The sequence below is a fragment of the Amblyomma mixtum genome, chromosome 3 (genome assembly GCF_055824585.1).
Source record: "Amblyomma mixtum isolate Tamu chromosome 3, ASM5582458v1, whole genome shotgun sequence".
In the NCBI taxonomy this organism is placed as follows: Eukaryota; Metazoa; Arthropoda; class Arachnida; order Ixodida; family Ixodidae; genus Amblyomma; species Amblyomma mixtum.
Genome location: NC_143014.1, coordinates 132,425,030 through 132,443,368, shown reverse-complemented (window position 1 = coordinate 132,443,368; position 18,339 = coordinate 132,425,030). Strand labels below are relative to the sequence as shown.

General features: G+C 46.2%; 1 protein-coding gene across 1 annotated transcript in view; it reads right to left on the bottom strand.

Annotated features, from left to right (window-relative positions):
• Window positions 1-249, bottom strand: part of LOC149351971 (extracellular matrix organizing protein FRAS1-like) — a 55,272-nt gene extending 55,023 nt beyond the window's left edge. Inside the window, exon 1 of the mRNA XM_089577102.1 lies at window positions 111-249. Coding sequence (XP_089433228.1) covers window positions 111-198 — 88 coding nt within the window. The 5' untranslated portion in view covers window positions 199-249. The remainder of the gene's footprint in view (window positions 1-110) is intronic.
• Window positions 250-18,339: the final 18,090 nt, after the last annotated feature.

Here is an 18,339-nt window from a genome sequence, read left to right as displayed (position 1 = left end):
GCGGCCGGGATTCAGACCCGCAACCTCGTGTTCTGCAGCGGAACGCCTCACCATGGCACGGGCAGAGGTTCCAAGTTTATAACCGAGCAGGAAACCCAAAGCGAACTTACGCGAGCAGAGGCCGTATTCCACCGACAGCAGCAGGAGCCACAGCACCAGGGAGCCGCGCTGAATCCGCACTGTTTTTGTCCGCTCCATTCCTCTTCAGGGCGCCGCTGCTATTCACACGAACGCATTCGTCCCAGGATCAGGAAATTGGCTATCCGCTTCTGCAGTGAAAAGAGACAGGAAGAAGTTGCGTTGCATGCCGACGCCTTCCATTTGCTTCTAAGAGACGTGACATTCAGGCGACATGCGCAAACGTGTGGCAAGCGTCTACAGTGGAGTATTATTTCTCCGTACAGTAAAGTGGTTATTCCCGGAAGAATTACGATGAACAGACTTCAACTTCAACTGCGGTTTTTGCCCCACACTCAAAAAAAAAGGTAGTTGAGGCTACTACATTTTGGGGTAGCAACAACCGTCACATATATGACTACCTGGAATAAAGAGTAATTTTGTTTGCATGTTGCATTTTACTAACATTTCTTTAGTTTCTTTAGGCAAACTGCTCTAGCCGGTTGAGAGGCTTTGGTAAGGGCTGGAACACCGCACACATGTCGCTGGTAATGACCGCTCTCTTTACTTATTAAAAAAAAATTAGATCGTATGTCCGAAAAAACACCCGAAAAGAGGAAACATTGAACATGGATGCATCTTGGAGTAAAAACAGACGGAAAAATGGGCACAAGTCAGGCACAATAGCTTGGGGTTGGTGAAAAAGTGCAATTAAGAAATCAAACTAAAGAATGGAACGCACAGATGCTGCGTATATATTGTATTGAAAACAAAAAACAGCACCGGCAATTTTATTAGATTTGTTGCCATTTAGGAAACCCTTTTTATCATATAAAAACACGGGGCATTGAGTAGCAATGTCACCAGGAATGTTAGTATGCATATATGTGCATATTCCGATCATCCATTTCCAAATCAAGGTAGTATTGGATACTACCAGGGTTATAATGAGGTAGTACAAGTGTAGTAACTGCCAAAAAACGTAGTAACAGCAGAAGTCACTACCTTGTTGCTACTTCATTTTCTTTTGAGGTAGTAACAAGGTCGTAGGAACACAGTACATAGGTAGTAAGGGTAAAAAAAAGTTGTAACAGCGGCCGTTACTACGTTTTCACTACCTTTTTTTTCTAAGAGTGCAGATCGTGGCCACGATAGCGCATAGGTCGCATAGGAACAGAGTTTAAAGCCTGACTCCATCGAAGGGGGCCTCAGTGATTCGAGCACAGGTGGAGAGGGAAATAAAGAAGGGGAGAGAGAAAGCGGAAGACGACCTATTTTACAGATCGTTTTATACGAAGGTGAGAAATAATTTTTAAGTTCGTTGTTTGTTCATTTCATGTCAAAGCCCTGAAACAAACGTTCTTCACGCTCTCCCAGCGTGCGCGTGGTTGTTGTGTAGCCTTGGAGCTGAGCGCCCAGCTCTGGACTCACTCGTGGTTTGAGGGCACGGGTCTCCCCTTTTTCTTCCGACCGTTGTGTAGTGCTACCAACTGTGCATATTTCTCCATCTGGGGTTTTAGAAAACGTGCTTACGATTCTGACTAAACACCACAGAAAAATTTTCGAAACGATAGAGAAGCAATGTTCCGACTACCGCTGACAAGAATAAGCAGTGGTGACTTGCTTCGGATTCTAGTACGGGGGATCTGATGCCTTGTCAATATTGATGGGTGGTCTGAGACCTCTCCCCAAGATCCCCCTCACTTTAAGCACGGGTCAGAACGCATCCAACCAAGTGGAGGTAAACATTTAGTTTTGGCGTTATTGTTGGCTGGTAGTCATAGCCAGTGAGTCGTTTGCGAATAATTGCATAGTGCAGCTTCTTACAAGTTCAGAACATAAAAATACGCGGAGTGCTTGTGAGCGAAAAATCATAAAGTAGCTGTGCGTCCCCCCCCCCCCCCCTTTTTTTCTTTAGAACGTTGACGGATACAATAAAAACTTCGTTCCTCATCCGCACTGGGTGCAATGAATGCAGTGATGACGCATCAGTAATATTACCTATCCACGAATTGCAAGGAGAAATGTGTAGCTGTGTATTTGGTAAAGAGGCCACCCAAATACACTCGCTTTCATGGAATCGTCTGCACTGCACTTCAAATGATCCCTTAGATTTGCTCTGCCGCTGACATAAAATGACAGAGTGGCACGCAGAAGTACTCGGCTGCTTAATCACGTTTAAGGGCCGCATGTTCGCACTCAGAAAAAATCAAGATGCTTGATGTCACGGAAAGATGTTAAGCCGGCGCGCACAGGTCCTTCCAGCAGCACAAACAAAACAAAAGTAGCAGAGCAGAAAATATGTTCCAATACGACCTCCCGGGAAGCAGGAGTGTCCAGCGTCTATGGTCGAATACAACTCAAGAACGAAGCGGCAAACGCCTCTCGAAGGAGGCCTTCCAGGCAATGGCATCGAGTGATTGTCATTAATGTAGCACTTTATCTGTGGCGGTTAAAGGGACAGCATACGAGGTCTGTTAGAAAAGTATCCGACTTTATTTTTTTTTTTTTTGCGAACACCTGATGGGTATGAAACAAGCGCGCTTACAGCAGTCAACCTTGAACCCTCGGGCGCATGCACGAATTTTTTCCCGCCTGCCGATAGCGTCAGTCGCTGGCAAGCAGCGTTTGAGTGAGGCAGTGCGCAGTGCTCTCGTCGGTTTTTTGTTGCAAGGAAAATGGCGGAGCGAGAGGAGCAGCGCTACTACCTGAAATTTTGCCAGAAACTTGGCGATAGCCAAGTGGAAACCATTCGAAATGTTCAGGCGGCTTTCGGTTATGATGCTATGAGCAGCACACAGATTAAGCAGTGGAGCAACTGGCTTAAAGACGGCCGCACATCCGTGGAGAGAGAGCCACGCTCCGGTCGGCCATCAACATGCCGAAATGACCAGGTAATTGCCGAAGTGAACGCTGTGGTGATGCGGGACTGTTGTGTGACTATCCGAGAAATTGCGGGAGAGGTGGACATCAGCAGTTTTTCTGCACATTCCATTATCACCGAAGATTTGGCCAAGGAGAGAGTGGCAGCGAAATTCGTGCCGAAGCTGCTGACAGTGGAGAAAAAGCAGCTTCGTGTTGAAGTCTCAAAGGAGATGCTGGATTCCACAAACAGTTACCCTGACTTCACCGACGCCGTAATCACTAGTGACGAGTCTTGGGTGTACGGGTACGACCCGGAAACCAAATCACAATCGTCACAGAGGACGCATTCCACGTCATCAAGACCAAAGAAGGCCCGCCAAGTGCGCAGCAATGTCAAAGTGATGCTGACTGCTTTTTTGACTCCCTCTGTGTGGCACACCACGAGTACGCACCCCACAGGGTCAAAGAATGACTAAAGAGTAAAAGAGATGTCCTCCAAAGCCTACGTGGCGCTGTGCGGCGCAAGAGACTGGAATTGAGGTCAACAAGAAATTGGCGCATCCCTCGCGGCATTGCTCCTGCACATTCCTCGCATTTGATTCAGACTTTTCTGGCGAAAAACCAGACTCCTGTAGTTCAACAGGCTCCTTACTCTCCTGATATGTCCCCCTACGACTTCTGGCTGTTTCCTAAAATCAAGAGGCCATTGAAAGAAGCGCGATTTCAGAAAAGAAAGGACATTATGGCTGCAACGACAGCAGAGCTAAATTCCATTCCGAAAAGGCCCTTTTCGGAATTCTTCCAACAATGGCAGCACCGCTGGGAGATGTATATGGAGCCCCAAGGAGACTACTTTGAAGGTTATTAGGTTTCTAACGCTCCAGTTATGCCAGTTTTTTTTCTTCGGCCAAAGGTCGGATACTTTTCTAACAGACCTCGTAAATTCACCACTGGAACTTACGAGGTGGCATGCGACCTCTAGTGCCCGCCTTTCTGGCAGTAACCGGGCAGCTGAGCACGCGCGTTGTCGAATGTTTTGGGGAAATGGGCAGACTTCACGGCCGTGCGAGGACGTACTCGATGCACCGTGCAGTCAGAACTGCAGCGCCGCCTCGCGCTGAAACAGAGCTCGATCGGTAACACTACACGTTAGAGCCGTTTCAAGAATAAGGCAGGCATATAAGTACGTAGGAATAGTCCTGTTACTTCACATTTATGTTGACGTCATTCACTATGCGCATCGATCAATCGACTCAACATGGACTTAACGAGAAGGCACGCGCTGTTGCGTGTTTGCAGCTTTCAGTGACGGCGCCAGCACTGGAGAAGCACTGGGTACCTCGGCACAGCTCAGGCAGTATTGGCTCCGGCTGACAAAGCCTTTGGCCTGCAATGCAGGCAGAACCTTGGGAATCCTTTGTGGTGTTAACCTTGTGTGCATCACGTACGACCGAGACAGTACTAATGTCATTTGTTTTCTTTGTCCTAGAGCGCGAGAATATCGCATCCTCGCAGAATTAGGCAAATCTCACTTTCCAAACTGTTTCTCGGAGCGTAATGATATGAAAAGATGTGAAAAGTCGGAGATATGAAAAGGTGTGCTGCAAGACTACTTAGTGCAAAAGGTAATTCTTGCCGCGAGAGCACCTATTTAAACGATGCATTGCAGAGATAAGCAGGACCCAGTGGTACCAGTATTGGCTAATAATTTATTGGGCTGGCCAGAGTATGTTTGCGCAGTTTCGTTTCAAGACATTCGCACTTTAGCCTAATTGTCGGTTTTAATGACCAAGTAATTTCAATTTCTCAAGATTTAACATTTTTCTATATTTCTGCAGCCTAGAGGAACCACAAAGGTTCGAAATGCTAAAGGTTCGCAACTTCACCTGAACTCCTCAAGGCCTATCATAACAAGGTAAGATACCAGTACCTAAGTTATTAATTAGCATGGGAAAGACACACAACAGTTACGGCATTTTTATGTCCCACTGCTACTAACCCGTGGACTATGCAGAGGTCTGAGTAAATTTCAACCACCCGAGCATCTTTTAAAGGGACTATGCAACGAATTAAAAGTCGCTTGTAAATGTGTTCAGTGCTTAGAAATGAAGCATTCACACCAAGTATGAGTCTTCGGAGCTGAGCCGGCAATTTATTATGAATTTTTAAAAACTGCGTTTTTTTTTTTAATTCGCGGGCCGATTGGTGTCTTCGTAGTGGCCGATTTTGAAACTAAAATCGTGAAAATAGACATCACTAGTCCCATGACGTCGGCAGGCCACCACATGCTGTCATTCGCTGGAGCCACGGCAGCCACGACGTCATGGGCACACTTCCGGTCGCCGTGAAAATCGTCTCTGCTCGTGCCGCCGCGCGACCCCCTCGGGCAGGCGCGAGCCAGGGCATTGCCTTCGCGCATATGGTTTCAGTTTACCTCTGCCGCCTCTTTCTGTCGGGAGTTCGGGAGCCACTCGCAGTGCCTTTGTCACAGTGACAACAAAGAAATCCGACGCGCGCCGCAATCCAGGAAGGCGAAGAGAGACCGGAGAGACGGTGCCGACGCCGCAGCTGGGGGGGGGGGGGTTGCGACAACCGGAAGTCGCAAGCCGAACGTCAGCGAATGACGTAATAATGGGCGGGGCCCAGTCCCAGAGCTTTCTTCTTTATTTTTTTCGGGTGTCCCGCGTGTACGAGTTGACGGGGGAGAGGAGGAGCGTAATTTTTAATCGTCTATTGATGCGAGCTCAAAAATTTTTGCGCTGGGGTGACGAGTGATGGAATGCCTATCTCCCGTCTGCTTTACGTAATCTCAATTAATTTATTGCATAGTCCCTTTAACATGTGCCTCAATCTCAGAACACGGGCGCGATAACGCTAAAATGCAGCCGCGCCAACCCGCTGTCAAACCAGCGACATCGGGCTGACCAGCAGAACTCTGAGACCGCTTTGCTGCCGCTCTTTGTTTGAATAAGTGTGCTTTGCGAGTTGCAAAATGAGCGAGAGACTGTCAGCAGCTAGCTGGCAGTGCTTTTGTGGAACAATAAGGGAACTTAAAGCGTTCTCGCTTGTTTTGTTTTTTCCCGCATTCAATGTTAAGCACATACTTCATGCTCAGCGAATACTACGAAAAACCCGTCGAGGAACAGTTATAAACAGGTCTTCTTCCCTCGCTCGCGGTGTTTTTACGCACTATGGCCCTGCTTTCGTTCGTGCTCTCGGCATGCAAGAAGTGAGCCCCACAGAGAAGTTTTTCAGCGGCGTTTGTGTAAGCAAAAGCTCCATCTTTTTCAGGCTCAAGGGCCTCAACGTCTTCTATAGAAGCCGGAAAGTGCGATAAGGTGATGCCTCAGCTAGCTGCTCGTGGGAACGTAAACAACGCTTCCCAGCCGCTCCGCTTCGTGCTCATGGCTTACGTGCTTCCCGCCGTAAGACCAGCTTGCACTTCGGGCGCCCGCATGTGTTCCGCAGACTCTCGGGCGCGGTCGTCGTAACGCCAACCAGCCGTGCCAGATTACGGCTTGCCGTTTTGCTTCTTTTCTCACGAAGCTTCACTGCATGAGTTATCTATTAAGTGATGTTTAAGCTTTCCGGAGTGTTGGTTACGCTCACCAACTCTCAATAGTAACGATCAGCTGATAAAAAGAAATAAAAAAAGGTTGTTCGCTGCTCGAAGGGCGGATAATATGTTTCACATTCCGCAAGCCCGCCCACCAGCGTCGCGCGAACTTGGCCGCTTTATGAGGCCCTGCATGTCAGCACGACAAATGAGGTTGTCACTCTGAAAGGGAAGGGGAGATGAACATATATTTTGCTCCCTCTCTTAATCTTTCCCTCTCTTCTTGCTCGAGGGAGAAAGATAGACACGCATTAGAGTTCAACGCCAAATGCGGCGTTAGGAGGCTATGACTGCGCTGATATTCCTGATCATAGCTTCCTGATACGTGCGGAGAAGCGGGAATGGTGGAGAGAGTTATGCAGTTTGCCTAAGAGGTAGGGTGGTTTCGATATGAGATGCGTGGTACAGGCTATGGCAAGGTGGCTTGAGTGTGTTAGCTACGATGTGGGTCCAACGAAGAGCCAGATTTCCATAACTCTACTGTACTTAACGAAGGCAGCCAAAAGACCGGTTTTGCTGCAAGCTTCGGGGGCGGATTTATGGGTGACTTCTTAGAGGGAGCGATTAAAGGGCGGAGGGGGGGGGGGGGGGGGGAGTCCTATTGGCTCATTGCCTTTCTTGGATCCTTCTTGTCAAAAAAATTGGGTTTTTCATTTTTTTTTCCCCAAGGAGAATTTCTCGCTGAGCTCCCCCCCCCCCCCCCCCCCCCCCCAGCAACTGGCACGCATCCCCTTGCCTTTTCTGCAGTTTAGGATGCGCTGACTGCGAATCTTATCAGGAACTGCATGATAATCTACTTTGGAAGAGTTAATTTCAAAAGCGAAATTAGTTTATATAACGGCGTCATTTTATTTGTAATACCGTCTTATTGAACACGTAAACTTCAAATGCACGGCGTGAAACAAAATTTTGTCTCTCCTTTGATTGCAACAGAGTCAAACATAAATTTTATTGCCAAACAGGCTTTCAAAACGTGCTCGTCAGTGTGCTACTGGAAGGCAAAACCAATGAGAAAACATCATCATGTGGCTCTTCACGCGCTTGTCTAACTGTCGCTACAAACCTATCAGCATAGTGGTTAAGCGGGGAGAACTACAGTTGTTAACCGATGTTCATTGGCCGTTCGCGTGGAGAGATGTGGCTATACGTATAGGTAACTGTAATGCAGTTAAGATGCATGTATATGAGAAATTTCTCGCATACAGATCTTAAGAACTGCACTCTCGTGGCAGAGCCAACGAGGAACCTGCACCTGTACCGTATAGTTATGAATCATTCTTTGTTGTGTCTTTGACTGTAAGCGAAGTCGCTTATTTTCCTCGCAAAAGAAAAACACACGGTGCAGCATACTTGCATAAGGTGGTCTCATAATAGTAGACTGTGGAGGTGCCTCCTTTTCGTATTGAACGAAACTAAATTTATCACAGGAAGTAAAAAAAAAGTTGTTCCAAAGCTTGATGTAATACTGCCCCCTTAAGACCAAGGAAGTTGTATTACGTTAAGCTTTGAGCAGTTCCTCCAGCACCTTAAAAAACTATTGTCATAGAATTAAAGTAGGAAGCAGAATATTTTCTGATAAGTCTCTAATTTGCGTTATAAGTCACATGTACGACGTAAAATCGACGTTTATTTTTTACTGCTATCTCTGGTGGATTGAAAATGAAGCTCGCAGGTCGCATCTAGTTAAGGCCAGCATTTTATTGCGACGCATGCTGGCGTCAACAATCTGCGTCAAGAATCAAAAGTAAACACAACAAGGTTTCCAAACGTTGGTCAGGTGAGCCGTGATCTAGGAGCATTAACGAAGTAAGCTGTGCACACACGTCAACGTGTCATGTACTTACATAAGCATGCATGCTTCCAAACTCGCGCTAGATAGAGCAGCACTGGCGCTGCACCACGTCGCCTTGTTTCGACGGTTTACCTTCGATTAGAGTGGTTCGTACCAAAGTCTGCACTGCCAAGACAGTGGACGGTGAGCATATGAAAGAAATTTGCGAGTCGAGTTGCGCATTATCGTGCATCGCACGCAAATGAAGAAAAACAGGGACAGAAATAGCATGTTTCCTGTTTTTTCAGCATAGCATTTCCTGTTTTTTGGAACTCTCTTTTCTTTTAATCAACTAATAAGCATTACCTGGCGTGAACCGTAGTTAGAGGCCCGAATCGCCTGCTTGTCAGAGGTGTTTTCAATCTCAGTCTGTGGCACCAAGTTAAATTTGCCGGCAAAAAAGAAACCGTAACCGCCTTCGTCGAGCTATTACAGGGTTAACAAACGGCTGCACTTTTCCATGCTTTCCTGGAAGTCACTCGCTGTCGTTAATTGAGTATTTCTCTACTGGCTTGCCGACTTGTTCTGCACGCACTAAAATGCGCTCAAATTTCTAAACTGAATAAACAAGGCGTGCATAGAAGGTAATAAACTTGTAGCTCGCTTAAAAATATTCGGGGTAATGCACGCCTGTGGGGCGTGAACATTTTGTAACTATGCCGCTCGTATTGGCACATCTCCCAGGAACTAACTTTAGCAGAGAAAACTGCCACCTTCCGCAGAATGCTTCGTTAGAAGCAGTTTGTATCTTTACGATGAGGAGTCGAAGTAGCTAGGAAACTGCATTGGAAAGGAAAAGGGCGGAACGAGAGTAGCATCTTAAATTTGCAGGATCTGCGCGTGGTTTATGGATGGCAAGAGTTTCATGCGGCTTCGACACACATCAGCGGCAGCTAAATGATAAAATAACTTTGCAGGGTCTGCTATAGCCAAGTATTCATCTTTTTAGCGCAAACATGACAGGACCGGGAAAGAGAGACAAACACGGGCGCTTTCTGTCTTTCTGTGTCCTGTCGTTTCTGCGCTAAAAAGATGAATACTTTGACACAAAACCAACTAGCCCAACATCTTGTAACTCTTTTAAACAGCTACAGCACATCTCACCAGCCACACCTTCTCAAGCTTAGCGTACGAGAAGTGGCTTCGCGTCAGGAAGGCATGCTAAGTCGGCGGGCCGCCAAGGCGACCGATTGCCATGCACCGCTGTACTCGCCTGTCGAAGGGCTGCCTGCAGCGGCGGTCGCAGCGGCAGACGACGAGTGTCCAGCCACCGGCGGTTGCGCGGTAGGGACTGCCGGCCGGCGATCGTCGGCGCTGCGAGTGGCGGCTGCTCCGCGCAGCCACCGACAGCCGGCGATTCCACGTGAGATTAAGGAGGAGGACGCGGAGAGGGAGAGACGGGTGCCGTGTGACTAAGCCCATAAAAAACGGACCCCGCTCCTGGACGGCTCGAGTCTGCCGTCGGTCGCCCCGAACAAGGAGGCAGCACGACGGAACGCCGCATAGTGGTTGTAACAAGGGCGCCGCGCTCGGGCCACGATGAGGAACCACGGCGTCGGCCCACTGCGGTCCGTGGGGCCTGCGCGCTCGAGGAGGCGGCACGACTGCACTGCTGCTTCTGCATGCGCCGAGACGGGCGCAACTTTTTTTTGTGGCCCGCTCTGCCTCTCCCCCGGTGGAAGCGAGAAACGGCGTCAGCAGGCTGAAAAGACGGAGTTGAGAAGGTGGCAGTGAGGAGGGCCGGAGATGAAAAGAGGGGGGTAGAAAACACCTTTCTCAGACATCGCCGCTGGGACTGGGGGATCTGCTGGGTTGGGGCGCACGTATTTACACTGCGAGCTCGTATTTCGTCCCATGCTACCCCCGACGTGTTTATTATACAGTAAGCGAAGCCGAAAAGCTGTTCCCGGAGCCACGAAAGGAGGCGAGGGTTGCTTTAGTTTTGTTCACATCGTTTTGCGGTCCTTGGTTCAGTTCTCTTCTTTTTTTCTGTTACCTTCTATGCAACCTCGTTATGCGACCAAACGAGACTCACCGTGAGGGGAATGGGTCGTGCCAACTGTTCGCGGTGCAGAAAGTGCCAAGCACGAAGTGTAGAATTGTCCATTTCGCGAAGTTAATGTTGGCCTGCATTGCAAAGAGGGCCCGGGAAGCTGAAGGGAACCTTAAGGCAAAGCTGAAGTGCCCCCAGAATTGTAGAGGTGAGCTAGAGACACGCGCTGGTGAGGGAAAGACACCATTGTCCCCTAGAGCCACTGAAACGATCTCGAAAGCAGGTGGCAACCGTCAGATCTGGCATACCTCCCCATCTCTTTTTCTAGGAAGAATGCATGGCGCATCGCTTCTCATGCCTCTAGTGTGCAGTCTGTGGACGGCGGTTTTTTGTTGGAAAAAAATTTTTGCGGGAAAGTTGACTTACAGAATTTTTCTGGTGCACCTCCTCTGGCGTGGAACGACCCTTAGTTATGACGTGTCTTTGGCAAGTACCCTGGTTAGCAGAGCAGCCGTTCTTCGCTGCACTTTTTCTTCAAATCAAATCAGTTTCTATGCAATTTCTTCCATTGCAGAAACAAAGGCAAGGGCAAGAACAAAAAGCTACTGCACGAGCAGCTTGGCGAGGGTTCTTACCCTGTTTCTTGGCAACGGATAGCTCACGCCTGCAGTAAAAACAGCATTGATATTAACCACTGTAACAGTGAAGAGCATAGAGTAAGCATAGCGTTACACAAAAGAAAGCGCCGGGAACTGAAAAGTAGTGCTTATTCAGACTGAACAAACGGTTGACATAAATTTAAAAAAAAAAGTGTCACCTCTCTCTTCTGCCCATTGTAAGCGCTGTTTTTCGCCGCAAGATCATGCACAAACCAGCCCCACTTTTCACATTGTTAATGTGAACACCAAACGCACCGTCTCTGCCGAAAGCAGCCAGGCAACGGAATCCCCTCCCCCCTACGCAACCCCCTCAGCCACACAGTGGAGACACCACGACAACCATGCTCGGGCTTGGATATCAATGGCCGTGTTGCCTGGGTGTTCGCTCTGTACCAGGGACCCAGAGGAGGGTGATGAGGTGATTAGGTGGGAGAGATAATTCTAGGATTTCAGCAGGCGGGAAGTGGATCTTGTGATTGGCATAATTGCTAATTGCAGTTAACTGTCGTCCAATATCTATACTACCTGTTTATTCAAAGGGTTTAGAGAAATAATACAAGCTAGAATTACAAAATTTGCAGATAAAGGCGATTTAGTTAGTTGGGCAAAATATGGTTTTCATAAAGACACGTACGCCTTTACGAAAACCATATTGTGCGGAACGCAATGACTGGTACTCTTAACTGAGGAAAAAAAATTATTCTGCGAAGCGCCGAGGAAAAAAAAAAAGGAGTTCGTAGCTGGTATATACCAGGCGTTTCAACTTAAGTGAACCAAATGTTTTTAAATAGGCTTTTTCAGGTATGAAGGCGGTTCCTGCGGCATAATAATACCTGCGTTGGCAGACATCAGAACCCATGTAAATAATGTTACTAGGTAGCTGCTTAACTAATCTCTGATAATTAACTTTTTAACTATAACAGTTAGGTTACTGGTTGCAATTAGAGACTTGTAGCCGGTCGTTAGTAATAGCCATACCAGTTTTCAGAATTTCGAAAGCGCTATACCCTCGCCACTGCGGCTCGACAAAATTTGGTTTCTTCGAATACTTACGTCCACTGGAGGGGTTGCTTTGCCTGCATGCTTTTCGAAAGCGCACGTATTGTTCGCGCGATGCAGCAGAATTTTGTCGAGCCACAGCGGCGAGGGTAATCACGTTTTCGAAATTCTGAAAACTGATATGGATATTACTAACGACCGGCTACAAGTCACTAATTGCAACCAGTAGCCTAACTGTTATAGTTAAAAGTTAATTATCAGAAGTTAATTAAGTGGCTAACTAGTTAAAATTGTTTACATGTTTTCTGATGTCCGCCTACGCAGGTATTATTGTGCCGCAGAAGCCAATTTCATACCCGAAAAAGCCTATTTTAAAAAAAATTTGCTTCACCTTCACTGAAACACCTGGTAGATTGACTACTCCAACGCGTTCGATCACTTAAGTCATTTGACTTCTCTCAAGAAATTAGAAATGTAGGGAATCCGAGGAGCACCTGAGTTCATACCTGGAACATCGCGCGCAAAGATTTGTTTTAGGCGAAAACGCGCATTCCTCAAAACACGTTACTGCGGGTCTGCCTCAAGGAATCATCCTGGGGCCACCACTGCTTAATTCTTTATAACATTGTATATTTCAGTGCAAAGCCAGAATATATAATATGCGATGATGATAGAACGGTTGCATTTCGAAATAATAGCCGCAGTAAGCTTGTAATTGACATAAATCAATCGCTAGATAAATTAAAAGCATGAAGCAAGTTTAATTCTCTAAATCCAAACGAAAAAAAAGCCGCGCTTTCTTTCCGCAAGGCAGTCACCGATGCCGTTACGCAGTAGGCTGACTTCTGGCCATGATCTTATTGAAATTGTTGATTCAGTAAAAACACTTGGCGTTAATTTCTACAAAAATATGTGTAGGGATACGCTCGTCAGTTACACAATTTCACGTCGATCTATCAAAAACTGCAGGCACATTGGCAAAACTTCACGTTTTCTACCACCCAGGATTAGGCTACATATCTACAACTCGTTATTCTTGTCTCAGCTAAACTACTGCTTCCTTGTTTGGGATAGAACTGCACAAAGAAACTTAAATCGATTACATGCACTCCAGAAAAGGGCTATTCACCATATAGAAGGAGAACACTACAACTCTCATCCCATGGCGCTTTTGAAGTGTTTTATCATAATGATCATGCATTATTTTTACTCGTATTATATAGCAGTTCACTGTAAGCAGCACCTAACTGCCTCTGACCCAATACTCTCACTTGCCAATTAAAAAAACACACGAAAAGATTCCTCGCAATCAACAGATAGCTGGGCAGTAACTTTCTCCCGCACGACATTTGGCCAGCAAGTGGTGGCCCATATGCCTTACCCAATCTATTAAAATATTTCTATCAAAATAAAATAGATATCGAAAATGTTAACTAGAAAACAACACCTTCATTTTTCTCCTGCAAATATAGTTTTTTGCTTCTTGTGCTGTGTTGTTTCTGCTGTATTTTGTGAATTTGATGCCTTGTTTGTTTGGTATGAATCGGTGTTCATATTTCTCAATCTTTCATGTTGTGTAGCAATAATGAAGTTTCTACAGGATAGAACAATGTTAAATTTTGCAATATTAGTAACTGCACTATTTAATCATTGCTGTCTGTATTGAAGGTGCACCAAGTTTTATACTTCAGAACCGGTTGTTTCTTACATGTAATGAGGCCCGAGTGCTGTCAAGTGGATTAACATTCACTTTTCCCTTGGGTCTCTCATTTCTTATAGATGTGGAAACACTTGAAATCTTGAACTTGAACTCCGAAGTTGAGAAGAATTAGATACAAAGAGCTTCGGAGATGTCCAATGGTACCCAGCACTGTGATCGAGACAATTATCAAAATCTGAGCATGCCCAGAAAATTCTATCTCCGTTCATGTGTGCCGCACCCCATTCACGTTTTGCTTCTTTTAAACTCAGCTAAAGAAGATTAACTGGGTGCCATTATAAATGCGTATTATTTTTTGAACTCCGAACAAAGCGAAGATTAGCTCCAAAGTTCTAACACTCTATCTGGTCTTTGTTTTCCAGACTTGTTCAAGCTCAATGAACCTGGAATAATAGTCCAAAACCGTTATGTACTCCTCCCCACGAGTTCAGGGCAGTGATGTCAAAGGCAAAGCCTCTATTCCGGGCTTCCAATATTCTTGGCAAACAGGGCACCTTTCTATATCCTCGTACATGCGCCGTCCAATACCTCGCCACCATACACATACCCTTGCACTATTGCCCGGTACCATGCCCTAGAAGTGTAACTTGCATTTGACAAAAGACGCACTTGTTTCTTTGGTTACTTAATTATGAATGCAGGAATGCATTTAACGGCTACGTTTTGGCCTCTTTGTCGGAATATTTTTGTCCGTCGTTCATGCGTCCAACGTTTATCCACAACACAAGAAAATTCGAGAAAATAAAACGCGTGGAAAGGTGGCTTAGTGGAATTCGAACCCATGACTCATGGGTGCCAATCGGTGCCACCACTCGGCAATTTTTTTTCTCTTACGCATGGTATTTATAACAGTAAGAGAGTGTTTTAAGTAAATTAACTGTACACAAAGCCTAAGAAAGCAGCATCAAAGCCATCTCTAAACAAAACACGCCCAAATAACAAAGTACTGCAGAAGGCAAGCTAGACGGACCCTCCCCAAAAGAGGAAGTACCACTCCGGTGAAAATCTGCCTGGTCATACACTTCCCTCAGATGAACATTCATTTGACTGAAGTGGGACTGTGCAGAAACAACAGACTCACAATGCCGATATATCATTCGAGTTTTCCCTAGGCTGCGTAGTCCAATAAGAAAAAAAATGTCTAGGGTTCATCAGCATATTGCATAGCAATACGGTAGCGCAAAGTATGAGGACTCAAATTAATTCGATTTTAATGCGAGAGCATTAGTACCTCCATGTCGGTAAAAATCTTATGGCGTCGACGGCGTTGACGGGACAGTTTGAAGCCACGCATCCGGAGTGCCCGGAGCAACCGGTCGCTTCGGCAACCTAAGTGGGCCACCTAGGTCACGTGACCTTGTGGCGTCATCCCAACCCACCTATCGACATGTGGGCACGCTGATCACTGTAGCAGGTTGCAGTTAAATTATTGATTAGTCGCGAGAGGTTGCTCCGGAAGAGCAACCTGGGTCTTGCAAGCCCCATCGGTGACAGCACCTGCCATCGCAGTGGCGCATCGCTTAACCGCTGCACCACTGCGCCAGGAGTGTAGAGTGGCACCAGTGATTAGCGATATTTTTTTGTCCTTTGTTGATCGTGGCATCCAGAAAAATCTGTCTGGAACGGCGTCACACATCTTTCGTTACGTCGATGACTTCTTAATTTTTGTAGAAAAAACTAACTTTTCTAGGCCCATGACTGATTTACTAAAAGTATTTAAAGAAAATGCTTTAGGTCTAGAGTTCACCACTGAGGTCACGGTCGGTAGCAAGCTACAATTTTTAGATCTGAGTTTGAAGGTGGAGACGGGACGCGTCTGTTGGGAATATCGTCCAAGGATGGGAAAACCGCTGTTAAATTATAAATCGCATCATTCCAAAACAGTTAAAACAGAAATTGTTGTCTCATCTCTTTTGTCCTCATTATCAAAATCTTGTATCCATATGGCAACCAATAGCTTCAATGAACAAGTTAAAAGGTTAAAGGAAGCTGGATACCCGGATGGTGTTATGTTATTGGGCTGTAACAAGGTAGCCAAAAAGCTTAAGAATCCATATTTGGTGCCTAGTCCGGGAAAAGAGAAGGAAAGAAAAAAGTTTGCCATTCTCCCTTATGTACATCGCCTGACACATAATCTTAAAAATGTGGCAAAAAGGTATGGCGTAGGGGTTGTTTTTTCCGCCGCACCCAAGAAACTTAAAAGGGTCTGTGCTGTTTTGGAAAAAAAGGCTGAGCAACGAAAAGAATCTGAAACAACTTGTGGGGTTAAGCACGAAACAATGTATGTGCCATGAGCAGAAGAGGTAGTATACAAAATCCCAATGTCATGCGGACAAATATATATCGGGCAGACGGGGCGTTGCATCAATACACGTTTGAAAGAGCATGCAAATAATCTGGAAGCTAACAAATCTAATAATCTAGTTGACCATGTTCGAGACTGCCAATCTTGTTTTCCTTCATTGCCTTACTGTGATATCCTCTACAAACACCCGTCCCGATTAACACGTGAGATTATGAAAGCATATCACATGAGGAAAAAAACAAGGTTATGCGTCAGTAAGCCATCTATTTCATTATATGACAGTGAGGTTGCATACCTCGATGCCACGTAAAACACGGCTTTTGTCTGTGTACTAGCTGATAAGTTGGCCATTTTTCTATAAAATTGTACTGCTTTCCTTGAATAAATTCAGTTGTGAGGCAGTGCTTGTCCTGTGTTTTCTTCTACTTTGTCTGCGTCGTTGCGCTGTTGGCCTTCAATTCAGTATGAGGACTCCCACGGATCTATGAACGTAAAGCAGAGAATTACCTGTTCCGTATGTATGGGCATATCTTCAGTGTACCCTCCAGTTTTTTGTTTTTTAAATGTCCGTTGCAGGACATCCCAAAACAGCGTTGCGTCTTTACGACTGATGAAGCAATGTTCAATCGTTTCAGAAATGTCACACCAACGGCAGTTTACCGCGGACACAAAAATGCCCTTTTTTGAATCCACGTTTTCAACGGCAAAGTCTCCACGAACGGCATCACTGTTATAATACTCATTCACAGGGGTCGAAGTACAAAACGAACAGCACCGGGGATAACGGGCAACCTTGTTTTACAGAGGACAGAATGTACAAAGGCGATGTAACTTTTCAACGCGCATGCAATACCTGCTTTGCTTGTTTTAGCTTCCTCAGTGTACGGTGCAGGTTTACATCGCGTTCTCTGGTTGTTTTCCCTGAAACGATGATGAATACCTGCACGGAATACGCGCCATCCATTCCCTCCAGCACACTGCGTAGTAGTAGTAGTAGTAGTAGTAGTAGTAGTAGTAGTAGTAGTAGTAGTAGTAGTAGTAGTAGTAGTAGTAGTAGTAGTAGTAGTAGTAGTAGTGGTGGTGATGGTAGTAGTGGTGGTGGTTTATTTAAAATAAAAATAAAAAGGAAGGAAAATATTTTTTCTAGCCCCGGCATCTGCTATCGTTACGGGAAGCACCTGAGCTGGGGCAACGGAAATAGAGGGTTAGAAGGCAGACTGGAGAAATGAAATGAAAGAGGTGAGGCGACAGCCAGAGAGGATAGGAGGAAGAGAGGTACTATATAGAAGTATTCTATTTACACACTGACATATGTACAGATCGGGTGCGTGGGATGTCCATAATGTAAGTATATCGCGCTGATATGGAATTCCGGTACTGCGGAGATCCCCAAGGGAAGCCTGAAAAGGCTGGAACCTGCCAGTGATGAATGTCGTATATTCGCAGGTGTTTGGGCAGGTGCACTTACCAGTACCGGTCCTGACGCTTAGGCGGCTTAAAACTGTGGCGCCAGACAGTCTGGCGGGGCAGTTCTTGACCGTCTGCATCGGCACATGCTCTTGGACGATCTGCTGATTAAGTTACCGAGTCGGCACAGATTCCTAGCTCATTCTTCTATTTCCTTGTGGCAGCCATTCGGAAGCACTACTCAGCTGCGTGGTCGACTTTCTCGATGACTACCATGCCTTGCATCCCTTGAAGTTCCTTTCCGCGAGTTGGAGAAGGAGTAGCTCACGTTTTGGATAGGTGACAGAATAAACGTTAGCATCGTTTCTGCTCTTGATGCGGTACTCTGTTTCCATGAGGTCTAATACCGATATCAGATTGGGGTAAGGTTGCAAGTAGTCGGCGATGCTTTCCTTAGTGCATGCTACATACCCGATAATGATTATCGGGTTTGTAATGGTTGTACGCAATGGTATTGCTGTCGGTGCCAAGTGTCAAACTCGAAAGCGAAACGTGACTTTTTGAGGGCAACCGAGACTTGCCAAGGTGTGGTTGAACCTATTTCAACTTCACCTAGAAGCAGTTCTTTGTTCTTCGCCCACTCTAGAAACGGAGGGGATGTTCCTCCCTTATGTTTCGAAAGGCGCATCGGCGCGTAGTAGCCCTTTTTCCTCCAGGGGTAGGACTTCTTGCTTCCAACTGAGGACACATGCTTTATAGTGGTATCGCACGCCACGTGGAGCGTCGAACATCTACCGTTTTGTTTTTTGCGCTATGGATGGGATCGG